This window comes from Phymastichus coffea, unplaced genomic scaffold, assembly GCF_024137745.1.
Source record: "Phymastichus coffea isolate CEN01 unplaced genomic scaffold, Cenicafe_Pcof_1.1 PCOF00050, whole genome shotgun sequence".
NCBI classification, from domain to species: Eukaryota; Metazoa; Arthropoda; class Insecta; order Hymenoptera; family Eulophidae; genus Phymastichus; species Phymastichus coffea.
In genome coordinates this window covers 1,284,314-1,299,080 of record NW_026706861.1, presented here as the reverse complement: position 1 = coordinate 1,299,080, position 14,767 = coordinate 1,284,314, and the positions used below count along the sequence as shown (strand labels likewise).

Here is a 14,767-nt window from a genome sequence, read left to right as displayed (position 1 = left end):
TTTTGCATGCCTGTGCAGCGTTGTTTTACTTTTGATTGGGCTGTAAAGTTCACTCGTCGAACCGTCATAACAGAAATGTTGCACATTACTAGGTCAGATTCTTAATAATAGGAGGCTACTGGCATCGTATCTATTGTAATAGTGACTTTCAGACCATATAAATTATATATTCGCTTTTGTATTTTCGACAATATAAATATTCAATTAGACAAGATTGAATTTATTAAATAATGCTTCCGAAAATTAAATTACGTAAGATGCACAACGTAATTGAACTTAAACTTAAAAGATAGACTCGTCTATATTTTCTGCATGAACATTGTTGCGAATCTCGAAATTACAATTGAAATTGTGTTATATACTAAAGTAGTATAGATATAAATGTGAAATATCTCAATATCAAGCGAAGACGTCCTTTAAAAGAAATTCACAGATTTTAATCAAACGAACAGTTCTGAATATATTTTGTACATTAATTAAGATAACTATTTGAAAGGCGAATCGTGCGATGTAGCGTATTTCGGCAAAGATTTGAACGTGATCCCAGAACGTAACGCACGTAGGATCGATAAAAAGGCGTAATAAGAAAAACGCGATAAATTAATTTAACCGTGGAGCCAGAAATAAGAGCGTTGCTCATCGCGCGCTAAAAGTCAAATATATCAGCGCGCACTAAATTTAAGCGTCCGCATCACGCCTCGTCCTAAGTATGTCATTCTCAGGTGTCGCTCGGCCTACGAAATGAGGCAAAAGACCGATACGAGCGATTCACACGCTGCTGCTGCTGCTTCACCGTTTGATTTTATAGAAGACGATGCTTGGATTGCTAATTACCCGGAACCTTGGACGCCGTATACGTGCGCGCGGTTGATCGATCGGGAAAAAGGTAAGTTTTGCCAAAAAAAAAAAGAAGGAAAGTGTCTTGAATATCAACGTGCGAGTATAATTGACATGCCGAAAGTCTCGTTTGTTTCTATTTCTTTTTTGTCTAGATCTATACAAAATGGGGGAGACGCACTTGTTACGTTCGAATATTGATGATATGGAAATTTTAAGAGGCAATCGCGTGTCAGTGTATTCAAGTCGTCACGTGATTGACAGCCGTGGGACAGATACGAAGGTCTGTTTTTTTTTCTGTAACATATTGTGTGACGAAAAAAGCTGCTACTTTTATCAAGATTCCAATCGTTAGATTACCGAACTGATGAATAGATGCTTTGGCGGTTGAAATTGGTATAACGCGACACGAAAAGTTACAATGTTTTCGAAAAATTAGTTACACGTGTACCACTGCGATCGATGAAGATCGTAGATTTGAAATTAAGCGTGTGAAGATCAGTGTTAAAATTAACTTTTTCTTTCATAAAGGCGTTGATTTACTTTCTTTTCGTATAACATGCTGTTCTACATCAATTTGTATTGAATAACATGCAATTATAGTGTCGAACGTCGTGTTGATCAAGATTTTGAATACATATATTCGTATTAAATCTCTAGGAGTCGCATTGTTGTGATCAGCCATCAAGCGGAAAGTAAGAAGGTGCATTTAAAAGTAAAGATTAACCGGTCAAGCAGATAATATTAAAAAAGTATTCGATATTAATTACATTTGAGTGTAAATTATGTGACTATAAATGTTTTAATTATGTGCATACCATCATGTAGCAAAGCTTCCTCGCTGAAGTTTAATTTAGAATCTAACCGAATGTACAGTGTTTGGCGTCTGGTCGTAGTGTAAAGCGCCACGAGCATACTGGAGCGTCGTCCTCGTGGGAAAGAGTCTGGTCGGCATATATAACCAAGGCTCCCTGCCTGCCTCAACACTGTCCATTATATACCTCTTCACGATCGAAATTCTCACCAACCACTTCTCGCTATATACGCCATATTTATCCTTGTAGACGCCATTTTTAACTTTAAATTCAATATCGTAAGGATTTTAATTTGCCTTCGTTCAAAGACGAATGGTGCACTGGAAATTTAGACAAAATCAACGTAGACTTTCGTTGTCTCTATTTCAAATAATGGCTTTCGGCTGGTACAAAAACATGGATTATTGACTTGAAAAAAGTTTTATCAGCTATATCAATCTTATCCAGCTACTCAATTTGCCGGGTGCACTGGCCCGCATTCTGTGTTACATCATAAAGCATCAAGTTAGTGAAAAATTTGACAACGGAAAATGAAGAACTAAGTGACTAAGTGTGAATATTGATTATTGCTAGATAAAAATAATTCTTGGATGAACGCTCGACAGAAAAACCACCTGGCCTTCTCATCTCTGATAGCTTTTATTAATGCGAAAACTAGTATTATTCCCTCAGAAATGGATTAGAGCGAGGTTTTGATTTCTTGTCCTGACAACCTTACGATAGTACGGTTATCTAAAAAGCTCTGTGAAATACTGAAAGCATGCTAAATGTTATCATCGATGATTAAAAGGTGAACACTTCCGTATTTTAAAGTTCGTCATAAATGCGGAATGCGTTAAACTATAAGAAAGCGCAGCACCCGCAATACAAACAAGCGTCAACCGCCAACAAATCTTTATACGAATACGCAGTAGCGGCTGGAATAAAAGCTGCAATGTATAGCTGTTCACTGCTGCACGTTAACGGGCACCGTTATATAGTAATACATTGGTCAATCGCGCGGGTGTCTTTTGGCGCGAGGACACTGGGCGCGAGCCCAGTAGGCGCTGTCAGCGCGACCGAAATCCAATTTGCATGAGCCCGCGAGTACAATGGACAGGGTAATTGGTACACAGTGCGCGGGGATTAGGCTCGGCTCCACTGAGAGTTCCGACTTCCTATGTTGCACGTTTTTCTTTATTCTCCTTGCGCGCCTCCTCTTCTTCTTCTTGCCTTTCTTTCTTCCTTTTGTTCTGTCGCTTCTTTGTCAGGTTCCTTTGGTTTCCGGTTTTGTTTTCGCAATTTGCTGGAAATTTGTCGCTTTCACGCTGCGGCTACCATCGACAAAAGACGCCGTCGCTCTGCTTTCTGCAGATGTAACTTTCGTATTGATTGGTTGATATTTTGATTTTCTTGCAGCTTTGCGAGATTACAGAAATCTGTGAGAGCCACTGTTTTGCAAACCGAGTAGGTAACATACAAATGAGCAAGACCAATTAATATTTTTGAAAAAGAAACTGTTACTCAGATAACAAACACGTATACATATAAAATCGGTTAGCCAGATCAAAATTGTACGAAACGTGTTTACGACTTTCGCCAACAGTGAAATGCTTGATAAGAAAAATTTATGCCGCTATGCAAATCATCCAAATACGCTATGTCATAGAACTAATGTTTCTTTATAGTGAAAACTTTACAGTTGTGTTGATAAAATTACAAACGAAAATCATTAAAAATACGTTGACTGTTCCAAAAAGTGAATCCCAGTTGATAAAGACACTCGCAGATATGCCCACGTATATAACCCAATCGAAATTCATTACTAAATCATTAATGGAAATCGAGTGAGGGCAATCAATTCGCCAAGTATCGAAATAAATAAAGCCTCTCGCCCCTACATATGACGCGTTTACAAGTGATCGTGGATAAGCGCACAACAACGACGAGCAAGAAAAAAAGAAAGAAATAAAAGAAAAGTGAAGAAGGCAAAGGTTGTAAAGTCGGTGCTTTTATCGCTTATACTCTCTGGTGAGAGCGGCGCAAAATCAACGGAAGTAATTGATATTAGTCGCGGATCATCGACATGGAATATCTCTGTGGAATAAGGCGCATGCGATAAATTCGATATTAATATCGGCTTGGCGAGCGAGCGGACGGGGGAAAAAGATCGTTGGCGTTTGCATAAAACAAATCTGCTTTGGGCCTCGCGGTATAAATACAAAAGGAGACTCGCCGCCGCGGCAACCAAGATACGATCTCCGTAGCCAAGGCATACTAATCTCTCTCTCGACGACGACGACGACGACGAAGGGAGGCAGATAAACGAACGCTAGGGATGCACGGGTAAAGAGAGTCTTTTCTTTCTCTTCACTGTGTCTATATACCTTTCTAGAGAGAGAGAGAGAGAGAGAGAGAGAGAGAGAGAGAGAGAGAGACCGCAGAAAACGCTTCTTCGGCTTCTTTTTATCCAACCACGATGCCTTTTGTTTGCCCGTTCGTTCGACGCTTCTTTATTTTTTCTTCTTCTCCTGCCGAGATTTTTGCGCAAGTTTCCGAGCGATTCATTCAACTGTTTGTTTTGCCTTGTTACCCTAGTACCATTTTTTCCAATTGACTTGTTCAACCCATACAACGATGAGTTTCTTATTTTTGAGCAAGCTTTCGAGAAATAAAAAGATTTTCACGTTGACAGTAAAAGAACGTAAGAAGATAAAATAGTTATTGGTTTGTTGACGAATTGAGCAATGTCAACGATAGCTCGCCAAAAATTATTCGAACGCAGCTGCCAAAGTCATCTATCGTTGGCTATCTCCAATTCGAAATCGTGTCACAAGAGAGCACAAGGCAATTCCACGACGTACACACGCAACAGCTAATCCAAATCCGAGGCGAGAGAGATATACACGTATGTAGGTAGAGAGCAGAGTAGAAGCGGTAGTATTGCAGTCGTCGGAGCGCGACACACTAGGCAAACAGTAATTCGGCTCCGGCCAAGGAATCCAGTGAGAGCGGATAGTGCAGCGCCACTCGGCGCTCGAGGGACAATCTCCATTTTCGGTACAAGAGCGCGCCCAGCGCAGTTTCAATTTCGCAATGCCAATCCAATCATGTAAATCAGGAACCGGCATTATTAGTGGATGGCGATCGAACCTACAACGGCGCGCTCAAGCTTCATTCCCCTTCTGCAGGATTTCTAACTACGAAGAAGCTTGCGTTTACGAGACTTAACGTTTGCTCGTAGAAGGTATGATTTGGGCATTGATAAGCCTTTTTCTTACGATTATGAGAATTATGAAAATTGATAGTGACTCTTTTAGCTTCTATCACTTGATTTGATTATGCTTTTACCGAGTATGAGCGAGCTTCCAAAATCATTACTTAAATTGAGCAACTATATATTTCTTTTAGTTACACGATTTAATCAAGGAATTGTTAAATTTTTATTAAACTTTTTGGTAAGAATAATCAATACTTTCTTTGAGACAGCGTGTTTTGTGCAACTTTTATAATCGAATTTTGATGAAACTTTTTACTGTATCTGTTTTGGCAATAAGAGATATTTGAATTGATTTTTACAATCATGTTACGAATTTGACAGATTACAATACGAAGCGACAAAAAAGAAAGAACGAAGTGTGTATATCCGATAAAAGCGCGCGAACGATCACAGAGCCTGGGCAAAGTAAACAATCAGATCAAGAATTCATCCTAGTTAATCAGGGAAGGGTTTGGGAGGGGAGGGGGGTTGAGCGAGGGTGAAAGGACGCTCAACGAGGAGAGAAACAGGGACGTGTGTCGAGGGAGGTAGGAGGAGGCTATAGCTAATCCAGGGCTTACCTAATCGCCTGTCCTCCGCCCTCTTTCCTCATTCCGTCTCCTCCATCCAGTGTCAGCAGAGTGGAGGATATAGGAGAGTGCACACGGCTCGTTCCCCAAAGCGGCTTACCGGTTTCAGCCCCCAGCTCTCTCTCGCTCTTGTGATCGACGCTGCACGCTTTATCGATTGCTCCCTCATCCTACCATTCCTCTACGACACCCTCTCAACTATCCTTTTTCTATTTTTTCAAGTGATGTCTTTTTCAAAAAAATTTCGTTTTTATTTCCAGGGGGTACGATTTGTATTTCGTTTGTTGAGAGGTTTAGATGTGGAATCGCGGTTGAAGGAAAAGCACGCGCTTTTCTATCTCTCAAGGCACATGTACTTTCTGTTTTAAAAAAACCAAAAATATAATCCAAAAATAATATACGGAATATAACTATTGAATAATTTTAGAAAAAATAAATACCTGATGAGTAATATTTTTATCTATTATTTTTTAATTTTCTACTGATGAAATCCCCTTGAGGCATGTGTTTTTGTTGAGATGGCACGTGCGCTTTTCGAATCCAACGGACACGTGTCTCATTGGATAAATAAGCTCGTGTTTTTTTCATCCAAAATTAATAGCGAAAATTTTTGTTTTGGCTTGCAATTTTCAGCTTGCGAATAGTTTCGTAGATATGCTTGAATTTTTCACGAAAATGTCAATCTACTGCCTTAATAACTCAAGATACGATCTGTCTCTCGAGAGTGATTCTCATTGGTCGAAACTGGATCTGAAATCTTATAGAAACGAGCTTGGCGCACATAACAACTTGTTTCCTCGCAAGAGACAAAGGTACGTGTGCGACGTCGCAGTTCGCCGAATCGTCTATACGTGTATATAGCATTGCGTCGGATAGGCGACGGTAGCGGCGAGTGACGGCCTAATGGGCGACTGATGGCAATGTCTTGTATGGCTTTGGCGCGCGCGCATGCACCTGCCCCCGAAGCGTCTGATTTACATTGGCGAGCCATTCTCGCACATATAGGAGGAAAGTCGCCTAATTGCCGAGGCTTCCGCGACGACTCCTCTCTCACCGCGAGATGCCGGATGTCACTTACGCGCTCACTCAGCTACTAGCCAAGCGTGACGCGAACGTATATTCTATCCGCTGCTTCGCAGTGTCAAGCGGTTCGCCGTTGAGTGCGCGAAAAACAACGGAGATGGTTTATGTTCGCTTGCTCTTAATTTATAGGTAGATGGCGTAGCGACAAGCTGAACGTAATGTGAAATCACCGATCATTTCCAATTTGTTGCTGCGCATTTACTTTCTCGTAGTTAGTGCACTTTGATCACGGTGTCAATGAGTATCAGTGAAACGGTGTGAGCAGAGCAATACCCAGCCACTGTCCCATTAGCTAACTACTTGTCTCAATTTTAATCAAACAAATTTCCGTTGACGTAATTGCAAATGGAATAGGAATCTATTTTTATCAAATGTACACATTCAATTATTCGAAGTAGATCGAATTGGGCGATGACCAATAAAGATTATAATTTTAACGTAGCATCCATTGACTGGCCATAAACAGACAGAAATCTCCTTGGGAACCCATTAATTGCGCTCGATTAATAAGCGGCGTCGTATACTGGCGAGGCGACAAGCGACGTTCGTCTTTTTAACGATTTGCCCGAATGAAATCGCGCGTATGGATAGAAATGCACGCACATTATACGCAGGTCGCGCCGACGCGCGTCACTCATAGTCACAGCTCGTTTGCCTCTCCGTATACGAGGAAGTTGCGGCTTTATTCAATCGAGATACTATACGGCTCGTCGTAAAGTAGTCGCGCGTTATATCGCCCTCGCGCAATCACCAGGTGGGCGGCTTAATACCGACGCTCTCTGTTAATTGAATATTCGATGCTGCCTGCCTGATGCGCTGCGGTACGATGGAACGATGTGTTCTTCCAGATCTTTTCCTGTGTGCTCTTCATGGCTTATGCGAACGTTTTTTACAATGAGCAGTAGAAAACAGCTGAGAGTTTTGGGGGCTTACATATTTTGATCGGTTTCGTCGACATCTTTTGATGCACATTGAATTTTATAATGAAATATTATTGAATGCGCAGTGGATGGTTCGAGAAATATAAATTTCCAAAGTATTGACTGCTTTTCGTATTGAGATGGCGCTTGTTACCAAGAAGCGAGTCATCGGTTACCGAGTATATATCATTTACACCCGTCTTAAGCGAAATCGATTCAATGTCTAGCATGTTTTTGAGTAATTAACGACAGAGTTTTTTTTGTCGTCTCGACAGCAGCGAGTTTTCGATTCCGAGGGAACACGCCGAGCGAATAAACAGCCGGAAAGTGAAGCCGGCAAAAGTTCGCGTTTCTAATTAGCCTAGCATTCCACGCGCATATTCCGCAACGGCAGCGACGTTGTGTATACCATTCGCTGATACCCGAGCGCACGCGCGCACGCGCGCATAATTTCTCTCTTTCTTTACCTCGTTGCCCCGTCAAACGAAACAAAAGAATCGTCTCTGTTTTTTCTCTCTCTCTCCTTTTTTCTTGCTGTTTGTCGACGAGCGCGGATTTCAACGCGGAAGGAAAATTGTTGGCGCGGCCAACGAGAGAAAGAGGATGCGCGGACGTGTCATTAGCATACGCGCTGTTATACTCGATGATTTATCCGTTGCCACTGTTTTCTTCCTACCGTCTGTGTTTTCCGTCACAGTTTTGCACTGCGCTCCGTTTCTTTTTCCGCGGACGAACGACGCCCGTACGCGCGAGGCGGATCGGGGGTGGGGGGTTGTTTCAGGATTTTTTCTTGGCTTTTCTCTCGCTCTCGCGCGTATCCGAGGTTGTAATTCTTTCTTTCATTTTCTGTTTTCTTTTTTTCTCTTTTTTTTTGCGTACGCGGAGGGATGTTTATGAGCCAACGCGTGGGATGAGATGCCGTTGTTTCTGCTGCTTGCTCGCGCGGTAAATGTTCATTTGCCGAGGAAAAAGGCGCGATGCTATCTCCGCGCTTCGGTATTAATATGAATGAGAAATTATAAGCAATATGTGTTACGAATGTGCCGTGATAATAGATTGTATGCTAATTTTCGGGCTTTTTTTTTATTAAGAGAAATGAGCGAACATTTGCGGCCAAGAAGGGCTATATGTGAAATGTCACTGGATAAGATGATGATCTTACGTACGACTTATAATTTAATTGTATAATAATTGTGAGTATATTCTGTTACCAAAATTGTAAAAATATAAGATAAACAAACTTTAATACGATGACTTTCCAACATTTCCACGGCGTGGGAAAGATGATCTTTCTATCTAGATGTGCAGTACGTTTAGATGTTGCAGTTAAAAGAATTTTATTTCAACTTAACAAGTTTAAATAAATGTCAGAGTCAAAGAGTAATATTTTTAATGGATCACCACTTCAAGGCTTCCTCATCAAGCAAGCAATCTATTTTAGTTTTACAAAAATACGCACCAACCTACTCCCAAATAAATTTCACACAACAATCATAACAGCAAAGCACAATCTCACTGGCGAAAAAAAAGAACAGTGCCATTCATCAGATTCATCTGTCACTGCTAGCTCGCAAATCATCCACCCACGTCAACGTAGGACGCGTGCCGGACAGTTCGTCGAATTGTTGAAAAACAAAAAGGTGGCATGCGGTCGGCGCAAGAAGTCTTTTAATCAATTTACCGCCGCGCCACCGTCGAGAAAAACCCAGCAGTGGAATGAATTCGCAACTAATCCACTGACGCAAATGTATGCGGGTATGCATCGAGGGAATTTGTAGCAGGGATCTTTTTGGCTCTTGCTCTTTGCCTGCCAACCGTCTCTTAATTGATTTTGTCGGAGGAAAAAAAAAACGTTTGTATCAAGACTCGGTGATAATGAAGACGTTGAATTTATTATATCATTTGAAAGGGTTTTGCTTTCTCTGACTTTCCAGTTTGGCTAATAAAAGACTATTTCGATGTGACTTAACTTTTATTTCTATTTTTTTTAATACCGTAACAATTGAAGATCATTCCTCAAAGAAAATGTTAATTGCTCAACGATTTCTATTACGTCAATTCATTCGCTATAAATCTTTGGGCGCGCACTAAGTCTAATTATCAGATAGTCAACGACGGGTGATCAAAATTAAAAATAAAACCTCAACAGTGTCTTGCAAATGTAACCTTACAAAAGTTCACTGAGAAAGAAAAACAAACAAAAAAATTCGATTCCCACGTGCAAACAAGTGCAACAGTCTGACTTCTGGCAAGCAAGTATAAGAGGGACATCGGCCATTACACGCGGAGTGTGAAAAAATCCAAAACATCCGCTGTGGCGTATAAGGATGTATTCGAAGCAAACGGCTGGAATTTGGCGGCTTTGGAAAAATTTGGAGTACGCGCGCAAAGACAATCCCACGGGAGAGAGCGCGAGGGGGACGAGGAGGGGGGATAAGAACAAAATGTTGTCGGCAGCGCGAGCACTAAATATTGTGTTCAAGCGCGCACGAGGACACGTGTTCACCTCTTTTGCCAAAGGGATGCAAAGACACGCGCAGATCGGCCGCTACGATTATACGCTAATTCAACGTAAATTCCAGCTGAAGCGCACGGCAGCCCAAGAGCAGCCACGAGATATCTGTATCGGTGAGGCAGCATCGCCAGCGCGCCAGCAACAGCGAGACCAACTTTCAGATATCTGCCGGCTATCTTGCGCCAGTGCAGATGGAGACATTGTGGGGTAGGCGCGTCTCGCGACGCTCTGACGAGCGAAGCCCGCGAGAGGTGGGCTGATGGTACAAGTGTGCCGTCAAATCGGCATGTCCAACGCTTTCACCGGATGATCCGCATCGATTTTGTCAATAGCCCGTGGCAGTCCTTCTAATTGCCAACCGAGGAGAAACCGTCGCGACCCGAAAGGGCGACACATCGCCTACGGCCCCGGTCGGCGCAGAAGCATCTGTCAGCGCGAGAACAAGCGGACACGTCCACGCGAAGCTTTTGGCTAAATTTTCGAGGTATATCACTAGTCGCTAGGATTAAAGCCTCCGCCGCGAGCTCGTCGCTCTTAATTTCGCAGTTGCACACACCGAAAATACACTGTTACGCCAGCGCGCACACGTGCACGCGTGTCCGACGCGCCTGAACAGCTGCTCGCGTCTTGTCGACAACGTCGTCGTCGTAGCATGCGACCGCGCGGACTTCCGTCGGCGTAGACGGTTTTTTCAGCGCCTCGCGCTCGCGTCGGCACTCGCTTGCTTTGTTTTTTGACAGACAGGCCAAATTTCGACGATTCTAGGTCGTAGCGCGAACAATTTACTCGGATGAATGTTGTCACTGATGAATGGCTGCTCACTATAATCCTGTCTAATCTTCAAGCTCCCAATGAACAAATGTCAAACAGTATTCATTGCTACCCATGTACTGCTTGTCAACTTATCTTTACGATTTGAAATTAATATTGTTATTGTTATTGTAACTTCAAGAACTACGTTAACGTGGAACGCGACGAAGGTGCATTAGGTACCTGTACGCATGATTTTGGTCTATTTTAGTCATATGTATGAAGATCCACCTTCTTCACCATTTTTTGAAATGGTACAGGAGGAAAAAGTTCTACATGTATCATGATTGGACTTACAATTTAAGGTGGAATCCAAATCACCGGAATCACGGAAACAAACATATGACAATTTTATTTCTGAAAATTGTTACATGACAAAGTACTTTTTATTGTTCTTAGGCACAAAAAGAATTTTTTATTTTCTCGTAATATATTATGTTCGTTACGTAATCATATTACAATTACAAATCGTAATTTTGTGAACACGAGTTTTCTTGAAATCGCTTTAGTCGACTCATAAATCATTCGTTAAATTTGGTTATCTTTCGACAATCTACTCAGTTTTGGAAATAAAATAAAATTTAGTAAATCAGCTGACTTACAAACAATTGGAAATATTTGTTATGAGACGTAACATCGATTCAATGTATATTCATGTTTTACAGACGGCTCTTCATTGGGGAGCAAAACACGGAGACGAGAACATTGTCAAATTGATTGCAGGGACGTACGGCAACTACATAAAAGGTGTCAATGAAACCACGGTACGTATTACACAAACTCTACGTAGAAACTGGACTCTACGCCATCAGGTTAATTGATATTTTTCGTTGGTTTCCGTTTCTTCAATGACAACATCGCACGTAGAATGGGGTAAGTTATATTCGTTAATTGTCCCCCCGAAAAGTCGACATGTCGGTGAGCTATCGGAATGTCCAAGAAAGAAAATCTATTTCGCGCAATTCGCCATCGTAAACGATTATCCAATCAGGCATCCAATCTGCAACATTTCAATCTGAATCGCCGACTAATTGACCTGCTAAAGCATACAAGCGCTCGCTCAATTGGAAAGTCCGATAAGGAAAATCACGCTTGCGGGGCTTTCTCACGTCGACAGCGATTTACCCACGATCGATCTAGCGAAGAGTATATATAAGAGGGGGGTAAAAAGGGCGCCGGCCAGTCGATAAGGACATCAGAAAGAAGGAGCACACACACTCGCTCTCGCTCTCTCTCTCTCTCTCTGATAGGATCAGATGTGTGTGGTCCTGCGCGTTCAGAGTCTTATATAAGCGAGGGCGCTCGTTAGCGGCACCGTAATGCAGGGAAAACGAGCAGAATTCCAGACTTCCAAGATGTGGTCCTTTCTCTCTCTCTCGCGGGGTTCTTCGTTGCTAATTAATTTTTCGGGATTTATTGAGCCTAACAATCCAGTTATTCATGGAGGATTTGCATTTTGCTTACGTGCTTGCAATCAGTTTTCGGATAACGTCGCAAGCTTTTCGTAAACATGATCGCTTGACTGTACAATTTCCTTTTTTGGATGCAAATAATTTACTCGACGCTCATCCAAAGTGGCAAGCTTTGGTTGGTTTCAATGTCGTTTCTTTCAAGAGCCACGAGGAATTTTTATTCCAACTCGCGTATCCAAGCGCTTGACCTTCTAAATCCGTCGTCGTCGAATCGAAACGGAAATCTGTTTAGCCGATTCTTGCCACTTTTATCGCGCCTTCTTCATGAATCTATCTTCAAACGCAAAAATAATTCTAGCCGTGTGTAACAAACGAAAAAAAGAGGAAAGAATGCACATCTTTCGCGATTCCGAAAACGAGAAAACAGCTTGACGAAGGAGTTTTGCTCCATTGGGATCGCGGCGCGAGCGCCTGGTCCGCCCGTCTGTAAGACGAAGAAGAAGCGGCGCGCGGTGTAACCGGAGCCCGAAAGCTGTCGTCACCGCAGCGCCTTACATCTCTTCCTCTCTTCGTCTTCTTCCTGCTCCTGACGTAAAACCGGGGCGGCGCTCCGCGAATGGCATTGGCTATCGGAGCCAATGGCACCGCGAGCTATTTTCGTGAAATTTTTCGCTTCTTCTTTGTTCGTGAAAATTCTTCGTCGTATTGCCACCGATTGATGCATTCCACAGCGACTTGAAAAAATGAGAAGGGAAATAATTGCCACCACGGCCACCACGTGGACTTTTAAAATCACAAGAACTGCATTCGACGTAGCCCCGCACTATCTCGAAGCGCACGCTCGAAGAAAGAACGAACGAAAGTAAGAAAAAGAAAAAAAAAGTCCGGGAGAAAATGAGAGTGCGATTTTTGGATAAGTTCTTGAGACGATAAAGAGAACAATAGCAATATGGAGCAAAAGAGAATGCGAAGCAAGAAGGCAAAAAGAAGAAGGAGGAGAGAAAGAGCGGACAAAGCGAAATCCCCGCGAGTCGGTCGCGTCCTCTGGCCGTGGCGTCTCATGTAAATCGGCTAATTCCACGCGGTACATTAATTATCTCGTTACGTGTACGGGGCTGGCGGGAGGGGAGCGGGGCGAGGGGGAAGGGCGCGCGCCCCGATGTCGCCACCAAAAAAACCACGGCGATCGCATTCCTTGTAGCCAATTATCGGAACAGAGAAAAAGAGAGCGCGCGCTCCTCTTCTCGACTTTTCAGCGCTCTTTGCGCGCGCTCGCCTCATATACGCACTCTTTGTTGTATTGTAAGAGAGAGAGAGAGAGCGCCCTCTTTTTTCCCCGCGCTCGTCGGCCACCGCGAGGCTCCGAGCTAATTTGCTTTTGAGATGCAGCGCAATTTGTGGGACGCTGCGCGGATGAGGAGATCGGCTTAAGCCTACACGGGAGGATTTCATCCGCGTGTGTGCGTACGTGCGCGGGGAACTCGTGCGTCACCGAAGAATTATTATAAACTCTTTCCCAGCGCGACGCTCGATTTACATTCGACCTTGTCCTTCTCCGAGCTCCGATCGTTTTATTAACGAGAAAGATATCTCTCTGCTTTTCCAGAGAGAGTTTCAATGATGAATGCGCGAAGCTGGCCGACCGACACGTACAGCCCATAATTTGCAGCTGCGGCGTAAGCAAGAAGCCTCGCTCGAACAATGCAAGGTAGCTTTGGACTATGCCTATTCAGCAGACGCGCGTTTGAAAGAAAGAAAAAAAAAAAGAATAAGGTGCGCAGCGCGCGGCACATTCTTCGCGAGTTCGGAACACTTCGCGTGCGGATGCTGCGTGGTTTGCAATCAGAAGAAGCCGGCTGTAACGCTCGCGAGATTTTATCAGCTCTTCTCTCCAGCTGGCTCTTTGTCATGGTAAATTTAAATAAATTTTGTAAGACGAAAAGTTTTATTATACCAACATTCGCTGTGATTAATGTTTTATAAAATGAATATACGCAGCTCCAACGGCAAGGTAACACTGAAACCTAATTGAAGATATTTTCGTGTTTCAAACTTTCGCTTCCTGTCTGAGACTTATAGTTTTAGTTCTTATATCGTGGATGATAAAAACTAACGTTCAATTGAATTTATTAAACTTGAAAGGTTTAACGCACAGAGATACTGTAGATATAAAGCATTTCAATTCAGTTTCGCACGCTTAATATACACTTTTTACTACGACACACTCGTAAAGTGAAATTACTAGCAAGTCCACTAATTTTTCGTGTACATATTATACTGTTAAGTATTTGAAAATCGAATATAAGTTTGAATATTTTCTTCGACATCCAATTGATCGTCATCCGAATATAAGAGAAAGCTCTTAGTTTGCACACTTTTGCGACGTAAATGGCATTCGTTACGGAAGGCTTATTCTGTGAATGAAATATAACTTCCTCGCGCACACATCGCAAAGACGCATCCAGCGAAAAATGTAAATCAAGTCCATCAATATCAATTTCGTCGATGAAAATCTCAAGTAAGAAAACACGTGATTCCACGATAAAT

At 42.6% G+C, this 14,767-nt stretch overlaps 1 protein-coding gene across 1 annotated transcript in view; it reads left to right on the top strand.

The window, feature by feature from the left end:
- The window catches only part of LOC131665369 (ankyrin repeat domain-containing protein SOWAHB), a 100,941-nt gene that overhangs the window by 77,151 nt on the left and 9,023 nt on the right, over positions 1-14,767 (top strand). Inside the window, exons 10-11 of the mRNA XM_058937225.1 lie at positions 11,474-11,572; positions 11,676-11,681. Of these exons, the coding sequence (XP_058793208.1) occupies positions 11,474-11,572; positions 11,676-11,681 (105 nt within the window). The remainder of the gene's footprint in view (positions 1-11,473; positions 11,573-11,675; positions 11,682-14,767) is intronic.